The sequence below is a fragment of the Tetrahymena thermophila genome (assembly GCF_000189635.1).
Source record: "Tetrahymena thermophila SB210 genomic scaffold scf_8254798, whole genome shotgun sequence".
Lineage (NCBI taxonomy): Eukaryota > Ciliophora > Oligohymenophorea > Hymenostomatida > Tetrahymenidae > Tetrahymena > Tetrahymena thermophila.
The window spans coordinates 340,686-363,776 of record NW_002476554.1 but is presented as its reverse complement, the minus strand read 5'-3'; the positions used below and the strand labels follow the sequence as shown (position 1 = coordinate 363,776).

General features: G+C 21.7%; 8 protein-coding genes across 8 annotated transcripts; 7 read left to right on the top strand and 1 right to left on the bottom strand. All coding sequences in view use genetic code 6, as the record gives it.

The window, feature by feature from the left end:
* Window positions 1–442: 442 nt before the first annotated feature.
* Window positions 443–3,217, bottom strand: TTHERM_00171720 (transmembrane protein, putative; the record flags this gene model as incomplete). Its single annotated transcript, XM_001008730.3, has 7 exons — window positions 443–1,263; window positions 1,317–1,631; window positions 1,697–1,798; window positions 1,905–1,955; window positions 2,204–2,329; window positions 2,383–2,548; window positions 2,597–3,217. 7 exons carry the CDS (start codon window positions 3,215–3,217, stop codon window positions 443–445), a joined length of 2,202 nt encoding a protein of 733 aa, XP_001008730.2.
* A 2,663-nt stretch (window positions 3,218–5,880) lies between these two features.
* Window positions 5,881–6,417, top strand: TTHERM_00171710 (cell surface immobilization antigen; the record flags this gene model as incomplete). The annotated part of the gene is made up of 1 exon (XM_001008729.1): window positions 5,881–6,417. The coding sequence occupies one exon, from the start codon at window positions 5,881–5,883 to the stop codon at window positions 6,415–6,417; it is 537 nt and encodes a 178-aa protein (XP_001008729.1).
* Window positions 6,418–7,057: 640 nt separating this feature from the next.
* On the top strand, window positions 7,058–9,201 carry TTHERM_00171700 (hypothetical protein). The gene is made up of 2 exons (XM_001008728.3): window positions 7,058–8,328; window positions 8,426–9,201. Exons 1-2 carry the CDS (start codon window positions 7,143–7,145, stop codon window positions 9,127–9,129), a joined length of 1,890 nt encoding a protein of 629 aa, XP_001008728.1. The 5' UTR covers window positions 7,058–7,142; the 3' UTR covers window positions 9,130–9,201.
* A 2,460-nt stretch (window positions 9,202–11,661) lies between these two features.
* On the top strand, window positions 11,662–12,578 carry TTHERM_000171699 (transmembrane protein, putative; the record flags this gene model as incomplete). Its single annotated transcript, XM_012795793.1, has 3 exons — window positions 11,662–11,728; window positions 11,821–12,210; window positions 12,301–12,578. 3 exons carry the CDS (start codon window positions 11,662–11,664, stop codon window positions 12,576–12,578), a joined length of 735 nt encoding a protein of 244 aa, XP_012651247.1.
* A 618-nt stretch (window positions 12,579–13,196) lies between these two features.
* On the top strand, window positions 13,197–13,828 carry TTHERM_000171698 (hypothetical protein; the record flags this gene model as incomplete). Its single annotated transcript, XM_012795792.1, has 2 exons — window positions 13,197–13,697; window positions 13,793–13,828. The coding sequence occupies 2 exons, from the start codon at window positions 13,197–13,199 to the stop codon at window positions 13,826–13,828; spliced, it is 537 nt and encodes a 178-aa protein (XP_012651246.1).
* Window positions 13,829–14,782: 954 nt separating this feature from the next.
* Window positions 14,783–16,467, top strand: TTHERM_00171690 (hypothetical protein; the record flags this gene model as incomplete). Its single annotated transcript, XM_001008727.2, has 4 exons — window positions 14,783–15,210; window positions 15,321–15,346; window positions 15,880–16,370; window positions 16,444–16,467. 4 exons carry the CDS (start codon window positions 14,783–14,785, stop codon window positions 16,465–16,467), a joined length of 969 nt encoding a protein of 322 aa, XP_001008727.2.
* A 950-nt stretch (window positions 16,468–17,417) lies between these two features.
* On the top strand, window positions 17,418–19,124 carry TTHERM_00171680 (hypothetical protein; the record flags this gene model as incomplete). Its single annotated transcript, XM_001008726.2, has 5 exons — window positions 17,418–17,479; window positions 17,540–17,810; window positions 17,890–17,947; window positions 18,407–19,037; window positions 19,112–19,124. The coding sequence occupies 5 exons, from the start codon at window positions 17,418–17,420 to the stop codon at window positions 19,122–19,124; spliced, it is 1,035 nt and encodes a 344-aa protein (XP_001008726.2).
* Window positions 19,125–21,188: 2,064 nt separating this feature from the next.
* On the top strand, window positions 21,189–22,271 carry TTHERM_00171670 (transmembrane protein, putative; the record flags this gene model as incomplete). The annotated part of the gene is made up of 1 exon (XM_001008725.2): window positions 21,189–22,271. The coding sequence occupies one exon, from the start codon at window positions 21,189–21,191 to the stop codon at window positions 22,269–22,271; it is 1,083 nt and encodes a 360-aa protein (XP_001008725.2).
* Window positions 22,272–23,091: the final 820 nt, after the last annotated feature.

Genomic DNA, 23,091 nt, shown 5'->3' with positions numbered 1-23,091 from the left:
ATATGTATGTATTTATTTAAATTTGAGTAAAAATTAATTAATAATATTGAACAAAACCAAGCCGCAATTAAATCAATTCAATCTTTAACCTAACCAATTTGAAATTTATAGTTGGTTTCCATAGCTGCTTTTCATTTTTTTAATCATGATTATATAAATAAAATATTGATTTTCAAAGTGATAATAATAGTTATAATAATATCCATAATTATTTCTTTCTTTTATTCTTCTTTGTTATAATCTAATTTCTTTCTACTTTATTTTTGAATATAATTCTTTAATAATAAAGTTTCTAAGTTTTTTTGTATGATTATGCAGTATTTCAATATTAATGAAATAAAGGAAATTTTTATTTATTTTTATGGGATATTTGATGATTTTTATTTATTTCTTTTATTAGTTTTCTATTTAAATCTAATTAAGTTAACTTCTACTTAATTTTTCAATATTAGGTTGAAAAAGTTATAATTATTTTTCTGAAAAGCATAACTTCATAAAAGATTCTACCTATTAATTTGCTAATTAAAAAAATCTGCTAGACAACTAACAAAAAATACCAATAATTAATTATTTAAAATGTATTAAATTAAAAATAATATTTAAAGCGAGTTTAAAAGATAAAATGTGAATTCAAAGAGGTTGATAATTGTAATGATCGAAATTTTTGAGGTTTTAATTTTTAAAATATTAATTTGAATAAGCAATACTAATATGATAAATAGATAGATTTATTTATTTATTTATAAATTATAGATACATTATTTTGAATAAATTTATATTATTAATCAATCAGATCAAATTTAAATGATGTAATAACAATTATTAAAATTTTTTATTTGTTCAAAGATCGATTTTCTTATTTTTGAAGTTGTTTAAGTTCTATTAGGCAGGAACAGCATAAGTACCGTTAACACTCCAATTGGCTATTTTTAATTAAAACAAATTCTTTAATAAGTTGCTCAAACATGATAGAAATAAAATTACCAGGAATATCAACATTCTTTTCAGGTCTGACACTGTTATTCTTCCACTTTCTGTCGTGACCAACATCGTTATAGTCGATGTTATTGGCGTTAGGACCAAAGGTTTGCTTGTAATATTATCTGGATCTTTCAGAAGTAAGACCACTGTCTTGAATAACAACTCCAGAAGCAGTGATAGAGTGAGTTTCACTCTTGACCTTGGAGTGTTCACTTCCGAATCTTTGGCCTTCAGAGTAGTTTTCAACGAAATCAAGGATGACTTTAGATTTATTCCACTTTCCTAATACACAAATCAAAAGTTAGCAAGAATATATTTTAAAATTTTAAATTTACTTTCTTCAACAGTGCTATTTCCGTTATTCAAAACAGTACGGGTGTTGTGACCTCTGTTGATTTTGTTGTCTCCCTTAGAAGCTCTTGTGAGGAAAGTTTAACCGTTTTAAGGTTGAGCTTGAGTCAAGAAAATAGTATCTTCAACGTATTCAGAGAAGGAGGTGTTTTCAGTAGAATTTAAGCTGAGAACAGTTTTACTGGTAGAATTTTTCTCATAAACTTCACCTCTCTTATCTCCAGTCAAAAGGATTGAATAGTTAGCCAAAGATTCCCATTGACTAGTTTCATTGTTAGAACCAGAGACCTTGCAGGTGACTAATAAATTAATTAAATAAAATAATTTAATGATAAAATGCTTCAAAATTTATTTTATTATTTACTCTTAATGGTGTCAGTGGAGTTAGAGAAGACAAAAGAACCAGTTTCAACAGCAGTTCCGTTAACTTCAGATAAGTTCCAGTTGTATTCTTGTTCACAAAGAGCTTTTAGATAATAAAATATGAAGCTTAATAAAGATATCATAAAAATATTATAAATATTTAATTCAATTAAATAGCATTTAGGTAAAAAGTATTAATTAATATTTACTTCCATTATTAGAGAATCTGAATCTTCCACTTTCTGTGGTAGAATTTGAGTCTAATTTATTTAAAATAAAATTTAGATATTATAAATTTCAATAAAAAAGCAAAATTAATTTCCTTTTAATTAATTAATTTAAAAAAATAGATTATTCTTATTCTAAAGAATATCAACTAAATTCTATTTAGTTAATTAAAGGTAATTGATCTAAAGATTAAAGCAAATATAGATAGATTGAAAGAAAAAAAGATAAATTTAGAAGTTCTTGTAAAAATCATAACTAAAATAAAGTATTAATTAATTACTCCAAACTTGCCATTAGTTTTCAAGAGTAGCATTGTATTGATTGATCTAGCAGAGATTCTTAGCAGCAGAGACAGGTGCTTAAATTTTGCTGAATTCATTTTATTGGCAGTTAACCTTCTTGTATCCTGTATTATAAAGTAAATATTCAATTACATTTCTTACTAAATTCATATTCTACCTGCTAATTTGTAGGAAGCTAAGTATTAAGTATCCAAAACACCGTTCCAGAAAGCATGCTTAGCAACTTTACCAATTACTTCTTGAGTGAAATTTCTGGGGGCTTCGATTTTAGGAACTCTCACTTTCTCTTCTTTGGGGGGCTTTTCTTCCTTAGGAGTTTTAACCTTTTCTTCCTTGGGAGCTTTAACTTTTTCTTCCTTGGGAGCTTTAACCTTTTCTTCCTTGGGAGCCTTAACCTTTTCTTCTTTAGGTGCCTTTTCTTCTTTAGGAGCCTTTTCTTCCTTAGGAGCCTTTTCTTCCTTAGGAGCCTTTTCTTCTTTGGGGGCCTTTTCTTCCTTGGGGGCCTTTTCTTCCTTGGGGGCCTTTTCTTCCTTAGGGGTTTTAACCTTTTCTTCCTTGGGTTATTTTTCTTATTTGGGGGCCTTTTCTTGCTTTTCAACCTTTTGTTCTTTGTTTTAGACAGTTTCAGTTGCAGTCTTTTGAGCTTCTTCTTTTTGTTCGGGTTCCTTAACTTCTTTAGGTGCCTTTTCTTGCTTTTGGGTCTTTTCTTCCTTGGGAGCCTTTGGTTCCTTGGGAGCTTTTTATTCCTTTTCTTGCTTAGAAGCTTTTTCTTATTAGGGTTCTTTGACTGTCTTTTCAGATTCTGATTCTACTTGCTTGGTTTAAACCTTTTCTTTCTTAGTCTTTTCTTCCTTATTTTTAGATTTTTGTGATTATTCTTGTTCGTTTTATTCAGTTTCTACTTGCTTAGTCTTTTCTTATGTGACTTTAGCAGCTTCTACTGATAAAAGAAGTGTAACGAGAAGTAATGAAATAATAAATTTCTTATTCATTTAATTGCTTTGCTTAGAAGCTAATTTTTTTAATATTGAATGTTTTGGTGGATAAATAATTATATTATTATGATTCAACTAGTTTGCATATAAAATACAAAATTATCTTCTCTTCTTGATTGTTTTGATTTTAGTTTAATTTACTATTTACTAACACCAAAATCCCCCCACCGTCCCAAATATAAGATATTTTCTTCCTTACTCTTTTCAAAATCTTGTATTATTAGAATCTGAGCATGTTAGTTCGTCATTTCTCTTTATTTATAAAAAATCTTGTGATACCAATTCGAATATATTTCCTTTTTGGCATCCCCCAACAAAATCATAGATGTCTTAAAAGTTTTTATTTATTTTTTCCAAGCATAACACATGCAAAATAATAAAAGGAATACTTCCTTAATTTACATACAAAAAGTAAAATAATGAAGAACTTTAATAGCTTAAATAAAGTATTGACGTATGAGCATGAGATTACACATTTAAATTGAATATTTATATTTTTGCATTTGCCAAAATTTATCAGAATTTACGTGTCGCATTATCACAAACTCATAGTTTTTCTTCACGTGTAAAGACTTTAATAAAAAGCAGTAGTTTCTTTTCATTTGTTTAAATTCAAATTATGTAGTATAATTAAATAAAATCTATTACATATAATATAATCCAAACAAAATCAATCCATTAATAATGACGAAACCATCAAATCTCTCACAAAATAAAATAGAAATTCATCGCAAAACGAGCGAATAAGATAAATATAAGCTAGTTAATTTACTGCTTAATCAATTTTGTTTACATTCATGTATGCATTCGCTTAAGTATAAGACTAGTTCTACCTCTCATATAAAATAATTTAAGAAAGGAAAAAATAAAAGCAAAAATTAATTGATTTTTTTAATTTATTCAATGTACTTCTCTTAATATTTACAAACTAGTCAATTATCTTTTCAATTAATTTCCAAATATTATTATTTCTTACTTCTCTCTTCTCATATTTTGTAGATTAATTCGCACTAAAAATAATTAGAAATCGCAAGATATAACTAAATAGATTGACAAACCCAATAACATATTTCTATTAAAATACTTAAAAAAGTTATAATACATCTTTTAGGATTTTATATTAAAAAACAATGCTTGTATCATTAAAAAAAATAATGCTTAAAATGTTGTTTTTAATTTGAAAAATACAAAAAGTTATCAGTTTGTATGTTCTATCTATTACTTACTTTACTAATTTATATCTATATTACTAAGTAATACAATTATCAATCGCTTAATTTTATACATAATATTATGCAAAAATCTTAATTTTGGTACACATACTTTGATCTTGAGATAAATTAATTGAATGTCTTTCAAATACTAAAAGAATTATATATATTAATTTTAATAGCTTATATCTTCTTAAATAGTTAGTTAATTATTAAAATAAATAATCTATTCTCTAAAACTATTAAGTTTAAAATACTAATAAACTATTATATATGGTCTAGAATTATAAACAATAATATTATTTCCACTTTTTCAAAATAAAAATCTTTTTTATCTAAACCAAACCAAAAATGCCTAATTTAAAAAACATAGTGATTTTACATAATTTTTAGCAAATCTTATTTTGAGATTATTTTTAGAATAAAAAAAAGTAAAATTATAATTTCACAAAAAGCACCACAAAATTAATAAAAAAATTAAAAATATATATTTTATATAATTAAAAATTTATTAGACTAAATAGTAATTTATCAATTTTATTTAATTTTTAATAATATTTAAAAGAGCAACTTTTATTTTCAAGAAAGATGAGCTAAAGACTGCAAAACTTACTTATTAATATGTGATTAAGTTTGAATGTATTTCCAATTAATAAAGTATTAAAATTTAAAAATAATATTACAAAGAAGGTTATTAGATTGCTTAAGCTTTTCAATAAATTTAAAATTATTTTTTAGATGAGTTAAATTTCCTGATCTTATTTGTGAAAAGTTTTTTTACAATTAATACAATTTTAAATTTTAAAAACAAGGAAAATTATTTGACTATTTAATCTATTCAATAGGTTTAAAATTATTTTTAAATTTTATTTCAAGAGCAAAAATTATTTTTTAAATGAGTTAAATTTACTGATTTATTAATATGTGATTAAAATTAAAGTTTTTTTACAAAAAGTTTTAAATTTTTATAACAAAGAAAATTATTTGACTATTTAAGCTATTCAAAACGTTATAGTATATTTTTAGAATTTATTTAAGTAGAAAAAATATTAATTTAGAAGAACTAAAAATCCTAAAAATATACAAATAGCTAACGAAACCTTAGCTTTTAATATTTTAACATTTAAGAAAATATTAAAATTTAAAATATAAAAATTACTAAAGGAAATATTTTAAAATTGCTAAAATATGTACTTAAATATAATTAAATCATTAATTTGTGGCAAATAAATAAATTTATAAATAACAAAATAATTTAATTTATCTTTTGTTACTACTTCATTTTCTTATTTTTATAGAACTTGTTTAAAAAAATATTGTTTTTATTGTTAAGATATTAATTAATAATTATCTTATTTTTATAGAACTTGTTTAAAAAAATATTGTTTTTATTGTTAAGATATTAATTAATAATTATCTTTTTTTAAAGAAAAGCAATAATTATAATTTATGAAAGCTTTATTTTTCTTTTTAGCTATACTATAACTTATTTTTGCTGGTTCAGGATAATTTGTAACTTGCTCTAGCAGTTCTAGCAATAATTGTGTAAGCGCTTGCCCTACTGCACCGACTGGATGTATATGGTAAGGGTCTCCTCTTAATAATTGTTTTATTACTGATTGTTCACTCTGCTAGTCCAGTGCTAATACAAGTGATTAATATTGCTAATCATGTTCAGTATCTTCAGGGAAGTATTCAAATGCAGCATAAACAGCCTGTGTTAATCCATAATATTCATGTACCAATAGAGGAAGCTAATTATGGACGGACTCTGATTGCAATCAATGCTACAATAGCAGTTATTTTGCCAATGGATCTGGAACATAGTGTATTTAATCTTCAGCTTCTTGTACAAACAGAGGTACTTAGGTTTGGACTAGCTAAGACTGTTTATCTTGCTTTAATAAATAAGCAGTTGTAAATAATACTTGCTATTCAAAAGTTATCTATATTTCTTTAGCTTTTATGATTTCTATGCTTTTATGATACATAAATGCCAAATTCAAATATATAATCAATAGTGATGAATCGAAATTATTACAAAAATAATATTTAACTCTTCTTATAGCTTAACCAACAAACAATTTATTTAATAACAAAACCTAAAATCAATTGCTATATTAATAGTTAAAATTCAATCCAAAATCACCTTTTAAATCTAATAAAAAAACATAATTTACTAATGAATATTTATCTTTTTTCTTTATATAACCTACTCTTTAATAACAATCATAGTCTATATTCACTCTATTAAAAATTAATTAATTGCTTTTATTTATGTAAGATATTTATTTTCATATTTAACTAATTTATCAAAATCTTTTTCTTTTTAATTCAAAAAAAATATTTAAAAATTGAAATAAAAAAATATTTATTTTAAAAAAATAAATAAATTTATTAAATTTGAAAAAAAAATTTTAAATAATAAAAATACTTGTTTTTTTAACCTGATTTGAAATGGAGCAACATTTATAAATAATTGATTTATTTATTTATTTGTAATTTTATTCAATTTTTAATTAAAAAAATAGTTCATAATGTTTTTACTGATTAAATCTGAAAAAATTGCATAGAAATATATCAAAATGATTGAATGAATATAAATAAATAAATTGAATTATTTATAAATATATTAATTAATTGAGTTGTTAATTTCGATTTTAAAATTTCTCTTTCTTATTTAGATTTGCAAAAAGACTTTAAGTTAAAAAATGAACTCATTATAAAATGTAAAAGTAAATTTTCATTCTTAATTTCATACCGAAAAATACTTCGTTCACACTCTAGAAGATATTAATTTCAATGAAAATTTGCATAAAATTTAAGTAGAGATAACTATCAAAAAACTTCAAAACCACAATATTTAGTAATGCGTTGTCTGCAAGGATAATTTGATTAGTTTTTTGAGGAAATAAAAAACGAATATTTTTGCAATTTAATTCAATGTATTTGATTTTTATTTAGTTCGAATGCTTTTAGAAGATAATTAAATAGCTGATACCTTTAGATAGTTACATTTAAAAGAACTTACTATTAAATGTGTTAGAATTGAATTGAATTTACTAAAATAAATATTTGATTTGGCTATTCACACATTTAGCTCTATTGATACTATTTCTATCGAAATAGCCTTTTCTAAATTTGATAAAGAATAAATTTCTCTGTTGAGTGCAATTAGGTATTTATCAAATCTTAAAAGCTTTTCTTTAAAGCTTAAGTAAATAGATTGGCCTTTGAGCTAGCTTATTGAGCTATTTGAGAAAGATATTGGATCTATTTTGCTAAATATTTCAAAAATTTAGATAAGTCTGAATAAAATAAACTTTTCTAAAGAAAAATCAGACATATTTAAAGTTTTTTAATTAAATAAATTAGATAATTTGCAAGAATTTAGCCTTTCTTTAGATTATATTACTGGAAACATTTTGTTTCCTTCTGATTTTTTGAAAAACGCTTTAAATTTAAAGTCTTTTTGTATGTAAATTAGCTATGGATAATTTATTCATGAAATAATATAAACTTTAAAGAATGTTAGCTGTATAGACTAATTGTAATAGTTTTCCCTTAAGCTGTTAGAGTGTGAAATACCTGCAAAATTGGCAGTGGATTTAGCTTATTCTCTTAAAAGCTTAAAAAATTTAGAATCTCTGGATTTGAAATTTGTTCCTTAAAAAATAACAATGAAAACTCAAATTCTGAAGCCTTTATTTTCTGAATATGAATAAATAATGAGTAATTTGGTGCTTCAAAATAGAAATTTGCAAAATCTTTGCTTAAACTTGGAAAGTGAATCAACTAAAACAATGCTTGATGCTGTAGGATTTTATGAAAATATTTAGTTTACTGATTTTTTCAATAATAAGAGTTACCCTAACTTAAAGGAAATAAAATACATAGGTTAAATTTTTATTATTTATTTTTTTAATTTTTATGATTAATTTTTATTTAAAATTAAAAAAATAACTAAATATTAAATAAAATAATTTTAACAAAGACTGCAGTTATAGTGGAGTTAACAGATATAATGCAACAAGCTTAATTGATTATAATATGTTTTAACACCAAAAAAATTAAAACTTACTTGAGTTTTTGTACAGAAATAAACAAATAATTCTACTACAAATATCTGAAACCCTAGTAAATAGCTAATATATAAAAGAATTTTCTAATTGTGTCTGCAAAATGAAGAATTTAAAAACATTGGAAATAGAATTTAGAGAGATTTCTTCTGATGCCATTTTTAGTGCAAATGATTATCAAAATTTATTCAGCTAAATGAATAGCTTAGAATTTGTTAAACTTAAAGTGACTGACCTTAGAAAATACTAAAATTTGTTTGCTAATAAAAATATTAAATAACTGACCCTCAAACAGTATAGTTAATTCATAAAATTAGAAAATTTTATATTATAATTTAAGGTGCAGAAACTGATCAACAGCTAAAAAGCTATAATAGGAAAATTAGATAAAGATTAGAATTACAGATCTGAAGAATTCACCAAAATTATTGTATTAGAGGAAGGTGGAAATGATTACTTTTAGCTGCTTGATTGCATAGTCATTGATAATTCAAATAGAATATAGTATTTCAATGATAAAAAACATGCATTTTACAATTTTATTTTATTCTACAAGTTCTTGTACCATTAAATATAGTACAGTCCCTAATAAACTCTTTATGATTTATACGAATAATGAGAGAATAATCTATAATAAATTGATATTCGCTTTTGAATCAATTGGATTTCAATAAATTAGAATAGCAATAAATAAAAATAATTATTGTATTAATAATATGAAAATTAAAAAAATCATATTATAAATTTTATTTGAATAATCCTTTTTTAATCGATTTCCTAAAATAAATAGATTTTTATTTCTACTTTAAATTTAAAATATCTTATTATTAATTAATTTATGATACCATAATTAATTACTTACTTACTTAATTACTGATTCTAATCAATTATCTCATTCAAATATATATTATCAAAAAAAAGTTAAAAAAAACCTACACAAAATAAAAAAAGTAAAACTTTTTGTTTCTGTTTTATCATTTTTCTTTTAATTAAAATCTTTATCTTTTATTTGTCTTCAAATTGAAATATACATATTATCTGATAATTATTAATATTGTTTAAATAAATTTCTAAAAGTTTGATGTTGGATACGGAGTGTGAGTTGAATTTAAAATGGCTGGTTTCATAAATATTTATTGAGAGAAATTTATAAATATTATTTTAATTTATTCATTTTAGACAAGTTTTATTTTAAATTATTTAAGTGGTTTCATCTTCTAAAAAGCTATCTTATCCACCAAATTAATCTACAATTTCTCCAAAGTAAATTAGTAAAATTCCAAAAGCACGTAACAACAACAACAACAACAACAACAACAATAAAAATAACAATAACAACAATGAAAACTAAAAACTAGATTAGATTAGACAAAAGTTGAAGTTTTTTAGGATATATAGGAGGAGATAGATAAGAGATGATTATTAAAAAATAGCTTAAAGAATTAAATCTATGAATAATAAAAAATAGATTTGAAAATTGGAATATTTATATGACTTGCCTTCAAATTTAATCTATTGTTGTTCTTTTTTCTAAATATAAATTAAGAATTTTTGTTAATATTCTTCATTAAATAAGCATTATATACTATTAGTGTTTTTGATAATTTTGAGAGCAGAGTATTTACTTTTTAAAAGTTATTATTGTGGATTTCAAAAATATTGTTATCTTTTTACTTTTTATTGAAACATTCACTAAATGAAATAGGCAAAGGATCACTTTTAACATCATACACACACTCATATTTTCAAACTTAAAGTAAAAAATTTCATCAAAACCTTCAAATTGTATTTAATATATAGACATGATTACATCTGAAATAGGGAATAATTTCTTAATTATCTTATGTTTATATATCTAATCCTCTATGAAATTCGCTCTTTCATAAATCTCTAAACACAAATTAACTAGTTAGATCATATTAGATCAGCTATTGATCTATATTTGAATGATATAGAGGTTTTTCGCTTTGATTTCTGTTTTATAATTAGAAAAACTAATGTTTTAGATAAAATCTTTCTTAAATAATGTATTAGATTATTTTTGGTTATTTCTTGGAAAAAGTAACTAATTCAGGTTTAAGTTGTTAAACTCTAAATATTAAATGGCCATAAAATACAGCTCAATAAAGAATGGAGAATGGCTAACGTTAAAAACTAATAAATTAAATACATTTTTTCATTTTTTAGCAAGTTTCTTTTGTTTATTAAAAAAGAATTTAAATTAGCCTTAAAAATTGTAATATTGATAGATATTCTCGAAATTGATTGAAATAGATATTAAATTTTTTTCCTATTATTATGTTTGTATTAATTTAGTGAATGGTTGTTATTAATCAAATAAATATAAATAAAAAAAAAATTAATCTCTATTGAGCTAGCTTTTCTATTCTTTTAGATATTCTTATGCATCATTAGAAATATGTTAATCTTTAGAAATAATTAGAGTACTTACATGTTTTATTGTAATTCTCGAGATATTATTCCTTGAGTTTTGTTTTTATAGTGGAAAATTCAATATTTCAAAACTAAATTTTCTGATTTTTATAAATTTGAAAATTAATAATAGTCCTTAATAAATTTGTTACGATGTATTAAGCAATTTTTTAAAGAAACTTTAATCTTACTTGCTCAAAAAAATCCTCTAAGTTATTTCTATTTAAAATAATTAATTGTTGAATTTATGTTTAGTTTAGATAACTAAATACAAAATATCTTTTAGAAGCAAAGGTATATTTTTAATTTTAAGAAAAAAAATAAAATGCTTATTCTCAAAATTTTTCTTTGCTCTTTTATTGAAAAAAAAATACATGAAAAAGAAAATCAATAATAAATAAATACATATTTATCTTTTAGCTTTTATCAAATTTGAGAAATTTTATTTTATTTATATTTCATTTAAAGTTTCATCAAATCAATCAAATAAATGTATAAATAATAATTAATAAAAATAAATTAAGAATTAAAATGAAAAATAATATTTATTAATAATTATTATTCTTTAGCATTTTGGTAAGCGTATCTTAAGTAGTTATAATAATCTTTTATATATATTTTGGTTAATAACAAAATTTATTGATAGATCTAATAAATAACTTTAATTCAGATTATATCTTAAATATAAGAGTTTCTGAAGAATATAAATGTGACTCAAATGAAAAAAGTCTAAACTACTTAATTCCTAGCTCAAGTATAGAAAAATCTGAGAAAATAAAGCTTGTGTAATTATGCTATCTAATTTATTAAAGAGCAATTTAAGATAATAGTTAATTCAATAACAGTAGTAGAGATATTTAACAATGCACATATAAAGGTACTACAACATAATCTTATTAAGGAATATGCCCAATTTCAGATTTGATACTATCTGATAAAGAACTAGTTGAAGGTTATGAGAGGATTTCTAATTTTAAATTAGATAATATGTTTATGTTCATTAAAAGAGAAGACCCAAACTAATCTCAATTAGTTAGTATGAAAATAAGTAAACAAAATTCAAAAGATACTGAAGATCATTTTATTAGACCCACAAATATGTATTTTAAGATGGCTGTACTCTGTTCTTAAGAGTATTCAAAATATGAAAAAGAATGTACAGTGAACAAATAACCGCAAGAAACAAATCTTACTCTATACTTAGAGAAAAGAGTTCCAATAGACTAGAGATGCAAATATAATCATAATTAAAAAATTTCAACTATGGGTATAATTTTTTATTTTATTTTTTTTGCTATCTAAGCGATATTTTCATGTGCTATTCTTGAGGAAGATATTACTAAATCCGTTTTATTAGTATTTTGCATTAGCCGTATTATAGGATTGTGTGCTATTTATTGGGCCTACTTTAAAGATACAGTGGATTAATTTGGAGGAGCAGATTGTTTTTTATAAGATGAAACAACCTAAAATATTTTAGAATATAATTATTTTTATAAGCTAATTTTAAAAATTTTATTGGCCATTAATTTTATCTATTTGACTCTTGGTTTTATAAATTTGATATGGTTATAAACACACAAAAAGAATTATATTCGTTTATAATATGGTTTATCTGAAGTATAATTAAAATGAAATTAAATATAAAAGTATATTATTTATTAGAATATCTATTAGTTCTGATGCTACTTGGCTTTACTTATATATATATATATAATTAAATTTACAGCTATTTGAATTTAAATATTGTATGTTTTTATTTTGTTGTGATTTATCATCATAAATTAAAACATATTGTGAATTTTTAGTAGATAGGGAATTATTAGAATATTCATTTTTCAAATTTTCTGTTATTTTTTTCATTTTTTTTCAATGAAAAAATAATTGAGATAATTTTTGAAAGTATAAGTTTTACGATGAGTATCTTGTGTCATAGAAATTAGTCTAATTATTTATTTGTTAAAACAAAATTTAAAAAAATTTTCTTTGCTCTTATTATTGAAATATAAAAAATTTAAAAAAGAAAATCAATAATAAATACATATTTCTCTCTTAGCTTTTATTGAGAAGATTTATTTTATTTATTTTTCATTTAAAGTTTCATCAAATCAATCAAATAAATGTATAAATAATAAATAAAAAAAATAAATTAAGAATATCTTTTATAAAATGAAAACAATTATTTATTAATCATTATTATTTTTTAGTTTATTAGTAAGCTCCCTAGCATTTGTTTTTTTTATAGGTAACAATATGTTTTCAGGATCAATATAACTTTTTAGGGATCTAATTAAAAACTTGAATTCAGATTATATCTTAAATATAAGAGTTTCTGAAGAATATAAATGTGACTCAAATGAAAAAGGTCTAAACTACTTAATTCCTAGCTCAAATATAGAATAATCTGAGAAAATAAAGCTTGTGTAATTATGCTATCTAATTTATTAAAGAGCAATTTACGATAATAGTTAATTCAATAACAGTATTAGAGATATTCAACATTGCACTTATAAAGGTACTACAACATAATCTTATTAAGGAATATGCCCAATTTCAGATTTGATACTATCTGATAAAGAGCTAGTGGAAGGCTATGAGAGGATTTCTAATTTTAAATTACATAATATGTTTATGTTCATTAAAAGAGAAGACCCAAACTAGTCTCCATTAGTTAGTATGAAAATTATAAACCAAAATTCAAAAGATACTGAAGATCATTTTATTAGACCTACAAATATGTATTTTAAAATGGATGTACTCTGTTTTTAAGAGTATTCAAAATACGAAAACGAATGTACTGTGAACAAATAACCGCATGAAACAAATCTTACTCTATACTTAGAGAAAAGAGTTCCAATAGACTAGAGATGCAAATATAATCGTGATAGTTTTACAACGTTCTTAATTTTTTCATTTTTATTTGTTCTATTGTCTTATTTCTAAATGAAGATTGCATTTGAACTATGTGATAGTGAATATGGAGATATAGAAATTAATAAATGCAATTTAATATCATTCTGCATTTTCCGTATTATAGAATTGCGTGCTATTTATTGGCTCTACTTATAAAATACAGTGGATTAATTTGGAGGAGCAGATTGTTTTTTATAAGATGAAAAAACCTAAATAATTTTAGAAGATGATTATTTTTACAAACTATTTTTTTAAATTTTATTGGCCATTGATTTTATCTATTTGACTCTTGGTTTTATAAATTTTATATTGTTATAAACACACAAAAAGAATAAAATTCTTTTAAATAGTTATTTATCAGAAGTAGAATTAAAATGAAACTAAATATAAAAGTATTTAATTTACTAGAATATCTATTAGTTCTGACGATATTTAGCTTTACTTATATATATAATAGCTATTTTCTATATTTTATAATATGAAACATAATTCTTCATAAATTAGGAGTATATATATAATTTTATAAAATTATAAATAATATATAATTAAATGTTTGTTAAAACAAAAATTTTCAAAAATATTTGGGCTTATTATTAAAATATAAAGTAAATGAAAAGAAAATCAATAATAAATAAATATATATTTTAGCTTTTATCAAATTTGAGAAAATTTATTTTATTTATTTTTCATTTAAAGTTTCATCAAATCAATCAAATAAATGTAAAAATAATAATTTCAAAATAAATTTTTTTAAAATAAATTATTTATAAATTATTATTATTCTTTAATTTTTTAGTATGCATAACTTAATTCCTAACAATACTTTTTTTTTAGGTAATGATTCATAAGGATATTTTTGAGAGATCTAATAAAAAACTTTAATTCAGATAATATCTTAAATGTAAGAGTTTCTGAAGAATATAAATATGACTCGAATGAAATAGGACTAAACTAGTTAATTCCTAGCTCAGATTTAGAAAAACCTGAGAAAATAAAGCTTGTGTAATTATGCTATCAAATTTATTAAAGTGCAAATTCAGACTGAGACTACTTAATTCAACAACAGTAGTAGAGATATTTAGCAATGCGCTTATAAAGGTACTACAACATAACCTAATTCAAGAATATGCCCAATTTCAGATTTGATGCTATCTGATAAAGAGTTAGTGGAAGGATATGAGAATATTTCTAATTTTAAATTAGATAATATGAATACGTTTATTAAAAGAGAATACCCAAACTAGTCTCCTTTAGTTAGTTTGAAAATAAGAAAACAAAATTCAAAAGCTACTCAAGATAGTTTTATTAGACCTAAAAATATGAATTTTAAAATGGATGTATTCTATCCTTTAGAGTATTAAAAAGATTAAAACTAATGTACAGTGAACAATAACCACATGGAACAAATCTTACTTTATACTTAAAAAAATAGTTCAAATAGACTAGTATTGTAAATATAAAAAGTAATGATAATGAAAATAAGAGATCAGGTAATTACTTTTTACTTTCTATTCTTTTTTTTAAATATATAAGAGAAAATAAGGTAAGTCAACTTCTGCCGCCAGACAAAAATCAGCATATTTAACTCATTTTTATATTAATATTTTTAAAAATTATTTTTATTATACCTACCTTTTATTCTTCATATAACAGCATATTTTAAATATTTTAAAATCTCACAAGCTTTTTTAAAATTTGAATTTGTGTTTAGTTTAGATTTCTACATACATGCATAACTTTTAAAAGAAAGCAACAGTATATTAATTTTAAGAAAAAGATAAAATATTGAGAAATACTAATTATTTATTTATTTCTTAAAACAAAATTTTCAAAAATTGTATTTGCGCTTATTATTTAATAATTAAACACGTCAAAAAAATATTTATATCAATTTATAAACAATAAAAAATAATAACAAAATAAGAATTACTTTTACAAATGAAAACAATTGTTTTAATATAATTATATTACTTTTACTTTTTAGTTACCATATATTAATCCTTACTAATAATTTTTTTAAAAGCTGATTCAGAAGATCTTTAGAAGTATCTATAAACAAATATTGATTCAGATTATATCTTAAATGTGAGAGTTTCTGAAGATTATAAATGTGGTAACTATGAAAGAAATCTAAACTAGTTAATTCCTAGCTAAAATATATAAGAACCAGAGAAAAAAAAGCTTGTGTAATTATGCTTGTAAAGTTATTTAAGTTTAATTAAGTACCCTAAATTCAATTACAGTAGTAGAGATATTTAAAAATGCACTTATAAAGGTACTACAATATAATCTTATCAGGGAATATGCCCAATTTCAGATTTGATACTATCTGATAAAGAGCTAGTGGAAGGCTATGAAAAGATTTCTAATTTTAAATTAGATAATATGAACATGTTTATTAAAAGAGAAGACCCAAATTAGTCTCCATTAGTTAATATGGAAATAAGAAACCAAAATTCAAAAGATACTCAAAATTATTTTTTCAGACCAACGGATATGAATTTTAAATAGGATGTACTATGTACTTTAGAGAATAATAAAGAATGTACAAATTAACCACTTGAAACCAATCTTACTTTATACTTAGAGAATAGAGTGCTAATAGACTTGAGATGCAAATATAATCCCGATTATAATAATTACTCAATAAGCTCAGTTTTTTTTTTTTTCTATTCAATAGTATAAATTATCATTTTCATTTTTATTTTAAAAGATCGTATATTACTAAGCAAAATAATTATTTATAATAAAATGTTAATATAATTTTGCATTTGCTTTATTATAGACCTATATTGTATTTATTAGTACTAATTTAAAGGAACAGAGTTTTATTTTGGAGGAGCAGATTGTTTTTTATAAGAAGAAACAAGATAAATAATTTTAGAAGAAAATTATTTTTTCAAGCTAAATATAAAAATTTTATTGGCCATTCACTTTATCTACTTCATTCTTAGTTTTATAACTTTGATTTGCTTTTAAACACACAAAATGAATTATATTCTTATAAATTATTAATCAGAAATAGAATTTAAATGAAATTAAATATAAAAGTATATAATTTATTAAAATATCTATTAGTCCTTATGTTACTTACTATGCTTTATATGTATATACTGTAAGTTCTCATTAATTCACCCCAAATTATATTAACCCCCAAAATTAAAAAAAAATTTTTATTTATTTGTTCAAACAAAAATTTTGAAAAATTTTCTGTGAGCTTATTATTTAAATTTAAAATACATAATAATAAATACATATTTATCTCTTAGCTTTTATGAAATTTTAGAAAATTTATTTTATTTATTTTTCATTTAAAATTTCATCAAATAAATCAAATAAATGTATAAATAATAAATAATAGAAATAAATTAAGAATAACTTTTATATAATGAAATAATTATTATTCTTTAGTTTTTCAGTATACATATCTTAATTCCTAACAATAATTTTTTTTAGTTAATGATTCAGAAGGATTTGTTTTGACAGATCTAATAAAAAACTTTAATTCAGATTATTTCTTAAAGGTAAGAGTTTCTGAAGAATAAATGAGACCCAAATGAAATGGGACTAAACTAGTTAATTCCTAGCTCAAATTTTGAAAAAACTGAGAAAATAAAGCTTGTGTAATTATACTATCAAATTTATTAAAGAGCAATTTTGAAGAATACTTAATTCAATAATAGTAGTAGAGTTATTTATTAATGCACATATAAAATTACTACAACATAATTTAATTCAGGAATAGGCCCAATTTCAGATTTGATGCTATCTGATAAAGAGCTAGTAGAAGACTATGAGAAGATTTATAAATTTTAATTACATAATATGAATATATTTATTAAAAGAGAAGACCTAAACTAGTCTCCTTAAGTTAGTATGAAAATAGGAAAATAAAAGTCAATAGGTACTAAAGATAATTTTATTAGACCAAAATATGAATTTTAGGGTTTTAGAGTATTAAAAGTATTAGAAATTATGTAAAGTGAATGAATGATAGCCGTATAAAACAAATCTTACTTTATACTTAGAAAAGAGAGTTCCAATAGATTATAGACGCAAATATAGGGATAATTAAAATAAAAGATCAGTGAGTTAATTAATTTTTACTTTCTATTCTTTTTTTAAAATTATATATAAGAGAAAATAACCTCAGTCAACTTTTGTCGCCAGAAAAAAATCAACACACTTAATTCATTTTTATACTCTAAGTCATTTCCATTAAAAATAATGTTTTTTTGAATTTGTGTTTAGTTTAGATTTATATATACATGCATAACTTTTAGAAGAAAGCAACAGTTAATTAATTTTAAGAAAAAGATAAAATATTGAGAAATCCTAATTATTTATTTTTTAAAACAAAATTTTCAAAAATTGTCTTTGCTCTTATTATTATTTAATTATTAAATACGTCAAAAAAATATTTATATCAATTTATAAACAATAAAAAATAATAACAAAATAAGAATTACTTTTACAAATGAAATCAATTGTTTTTAAATAAATATTTTACTATTACTATTTAGTTACCATATATTAATTCTTACTAATAGTTTTTTTAAAAGCTGATTCAGAAGATCTTAAGAAGTATCTATAAACAAATATTGATTCAGATTATATCTTAAATGTGAGAGTTTCTGAAGATTATAATTGTGGTAACTATGAAATAAAGCTAAACTAGTTAATTCCTAGCTAAAATATATAAGAACCTGAGAAAAAAAAGCTTGTGTAATTATGCTTGAAAAGTTATAAAAGATTAATTAGAAACCCTGAATTGAATTACAGTAGTAGAAATATTTAAAAATGCACTTATAAAGGTAATACAATATAATCTTATTATGGAATATGCCCAATTTCAGATTTGATACTATCTGATAAAGAGCTCGTGGAAGGCTATGAAAAGATTTCTAATTTTAAATTAGATAATATGAACATGTTTATTAAAAGAGAAGACCCAAATTAGTCTCTATTAGTTAAAATGGAAATAAGAAACCAAAATTCAAAAGATACTCAAAATTATTTTTTAAGACCAACGGATATGAATTTTAAATTAGATGTACTATGTACTTTAGAGTATAATTAAGAATGCACAAAATAACCATTTGAAACCAATCTTACTTTATACTTAGAGAATAGAGTGCCAATAGACTTGAGATGCAAATATAATCCTAAATATGATAATTGGTCAATAAGCTCAGTTTTTTTTTATTTGTATTTAATAATATAAATTTTGGTTTTCATTTAACTTTTAAATTAAGGTGTGAAACCTGAAGAAATAGAAATTAAAAATGAAGCGTTAATAAACTGTTGCATTTGCTCTATTATAGACCTATGTGGTATTTATTAGTACTAATTTAAAGGAACAGAGTTTTATTTTGGAGGAGCAGATTGTTTTTTATAAGAAGAAACAAGATAAATAATTTTAGAAGAAAATTATTTTTTCAAGCTAAATATAAAAATTTTATTGGCCATTCACTTTATCAACTTCACTCTTCCTTTTATAACTTTGATTAGCTTTAAAACACACAAAATGAATAATATTTGTTTAAATTATTTATCAGAAATAGAATTTAAATGAAATTAAATATAAAAGTATATAATTTATTAAAATATCTATTAGTCCTTATGTTACTTACTATGCTTTATATATGTAAATACTGTAAGTTCTCATTAATTCACCTCAAATTATATTAACCCCCAAAATTAAAAAAAATTAAAAAAATAGATTTCAGATTTTTAATTAAAGTTATTTTCATTCTTAATATTAATTATTGAATTTATGTTTAGTTTAGATTTCTACGTAAAAAAATAAATTTTAGAAGCAACTGAATATTTTTTAATTTTAAGAAAAAAATAAAATGTTTGTTTAGAAAAAACTAATTATTTATTTGTTAAAACAATAATTTTGAAAATTTCTGTGAGCTTATTATTCAAATTTAAAATACATAATAATAAAAACATATTTATCTGTTAGCTTTTATCAAATTTTAGAAAATTTATTTTATTTATTTTTCATTTAAAATTTCATCAAATTAATGAAATAAATGTATAAATAATAAATAATAGAAATAAGTTAAGAATATCTTTTATAAAATGAAATAATTGTTATTCTTTAGTTTTTCAGTATGCATATCTTAATTCCTAACAATAATTTTTTTTAGTTAATGATTCAGAAGGATTTGTTTTGACAGATCTAATAAAAAGCTTTAATTCAGATTATTTCTTAAAGGTAAGAGTTTCTGAAGAATAAAAATGAGACCCAAATGAAATAGGACTAAACTAGTTAATTCCTAGCTCAAATATAGAAAAACCTGAGAAAATAAAGCTTGTTGTGTAACTATACTATCAAATTTATTAAAGAGCAATTTTGAAGAATACTTAATTCAATAACAGTAGTAGAGTTATTTATTAATGCACATATAAAGGTTCTACAACATAATTTAATTCAGGAATAGGCGCAATTTCAGATTTGATGCTATCTGATAAAGAGCTAGTGGAAGACTATGAGAAGATTTATAAATTTTAATTACATAATATGAATGAATATATTTATTAAAAGAGAAGACCTAAACTAGTCTCCATAAGTTAGTATGAAAATAGGAAAATAAAATTCAATAGGTACTAAAGATAATTTTATTAGACCAAAATATGAATTTTAAAGTGGATTTATTCTGTCTTTTAGAGTATTAAAAGTATTAGAAATTATGTAAAGTGGATGAATGATAACCGTATAAAACAAATCTTACTTTATACTTAGAAAAGAGAGTTCCAATAGATTATAGACGCAAATATAGGGATAATTAAAATAAAAGATCAGTGAGTTAATTAATTTTTACTTTCTATTCTTTTTTTAAATTATATATAAGAGAAAATAACCTCAGTCAACTTTTGTCGCCAGAAAAAAATCAACACACTTAATTCATTTTTATAAATTATCATGTATAAAAAAGCCTTGTTGACAGTATGTAGCCCTAGACTTCACTTTTCCTATTATATCTAAGCTTTAACTGAGTTTTAGGAATGAATGAAAATTATGGTTTTTTAATTTATTTAAAAATTTTATGTAAATTTTCTGATTTTAATAATTCAGAAAAAGATAAAATATTGATAAATACTAATTATTTATTTATTTGTTAAAACAAAATTTTCAAAATTTTCTTTGCGCTTATTATTCAATTATTAAATACATCAAAAAAATATTTATCTTTTAAGACTTAATTAAATCAATTTAAAAACAATAAATATTAATTATAATAATAATAAATTAAAAATAGCTTTTACAAAATGAAAGGAATTGTTTTAAAAAAATTACTATTAGTTTAGGTTTTAGTTACCATGTTATAACTTATAACAAATATTATTGCTTTCAATACTTATCATAATTATACAAATTATCTTTTGGAGGATCTAAATAGAAATATTGATTCAAATTATATCTTAAATGTAAGAGTTTCTGAAGAATATCATTGTGGTAAATATGAAAGACTAAACTATTTAATTCCAAGCTAAAATATGGAAAAACCTGAGAAAATAAAGCTTGTGTAATTATGCTATGAAATTTCTGAAAAAATTTTGGATAATACTTAATTGAATAAAATTAGTACAGGTATTTAAAAATGCACTTACAAAGGTACAACAACATAATCTTATTAAGGAATATGCCCAATTTCAGATTTGATGCTATCTGATAAAGAGCTAGTGGAAGGCTATGAGAAGATTTCTAATTTTAAATTAGATAATATGAATATGTTTATTAAAAGAGAAGACCCAAACTAGTCTCCATTAGTTAGTATGAAAATAAAAAACCAAAATTCAAAAGATACTAATGATTATTTTTTAAGACCCACAGATATGAATTTTAAATTGGATGTGCTATGTACTTTAGAGTATATTATAGAATGTATATAATAACCGCTTGAAACCAATCTTACTTTATACTTAGAGAATAGAGTACCAGTAGACTAGAGATGCAAATATAATCCTAAAAATGATTTGCCAGCACAATATTTTATTTTTACTTATTTCTCTTTTAAATGTTTCTTTATTTAAATTTCTTGTTATATGGAAGATCTTAAACAAAATAAACCTATTATAAAAATTTATAAATTCGGTTTAATACTACTTTGCTTTTTCCGTATTATAGACTTGTGTGGTATTTATCAGTTGTTATTTTTTGGAATAGTGAATAAATTTGGAGGAGAAGATTGTTTTTTATAAGATGAAACTAGCTAAATATTTTTAGAAGAAGATTATTTTTTCATGCTAAAAGTTAAGATTTTATTGGCCATTCAGTTTATCTACTTCACTTTTTATTTTATAAATTTGATATGGATGTAAACAGACAAAAAGGATTGTATTCTTTCAAAAGATGATTTATCAGAAGTTGAATTTGTAGTAGAATTAGAAGAATAAAAATGAAATTAAATATAAAACTTTATAATTTATTAGAATATCTCTTAGTCCTGATGTTACTTACTATGCTTTATATTTGTGTATATAATAATTGTTTTCTATATTTCATATTATGAAACATAATCTTTCAACAATTAGGAATATAAATAAATATAAAATTATAAACACTATATCATTAATAGAATTTATTTATGAATATATTTGATAAAGTATAAAGAGAGAATAAATATTCAAAAGGAGCACTTCGAATTTTCGCAAAGAAGGAAATACCTACGGTCAATAAAAATGGCTACTAAATAAATTAAAATATTTTGAGCTCATAGGCTCAATATACATTATATGTATAAAATTTGTTTTATAATTTAATTAAATCTGAAAAATTAATAAATATAAAAATCATAAACCTTACTTTTTAATTTATTTTTTAAATTATTAACTAATATTTATTACAATGAATTTGTTCATTTATTTATTTATTAGGATTTATTCAATTAATAGAATTTATTTATGATTTATGAGAATGAATTTATTCATTTATTTATTAATTAGGATTTATTTGATTATTTATTATTTTATTAGAATTTATTTATTAAAATGTATTTATTAGTATTTAAACTAACTACATAAAAGTTACCATAAATAAAAATTTAAAATTAAAATTGTAAAATATTTTTTTCATAAAAATATATTCATAAAATAAAAGATTCATTTATTTAGTAATAAATATTTTTAAGAAAAACAAATCTAAGATTAAAATTAATTTCTTTAAACATAATTTAGTATTTTGAAATTTTAATTATTCAACTATGATTTTTTTAAAGCTTCG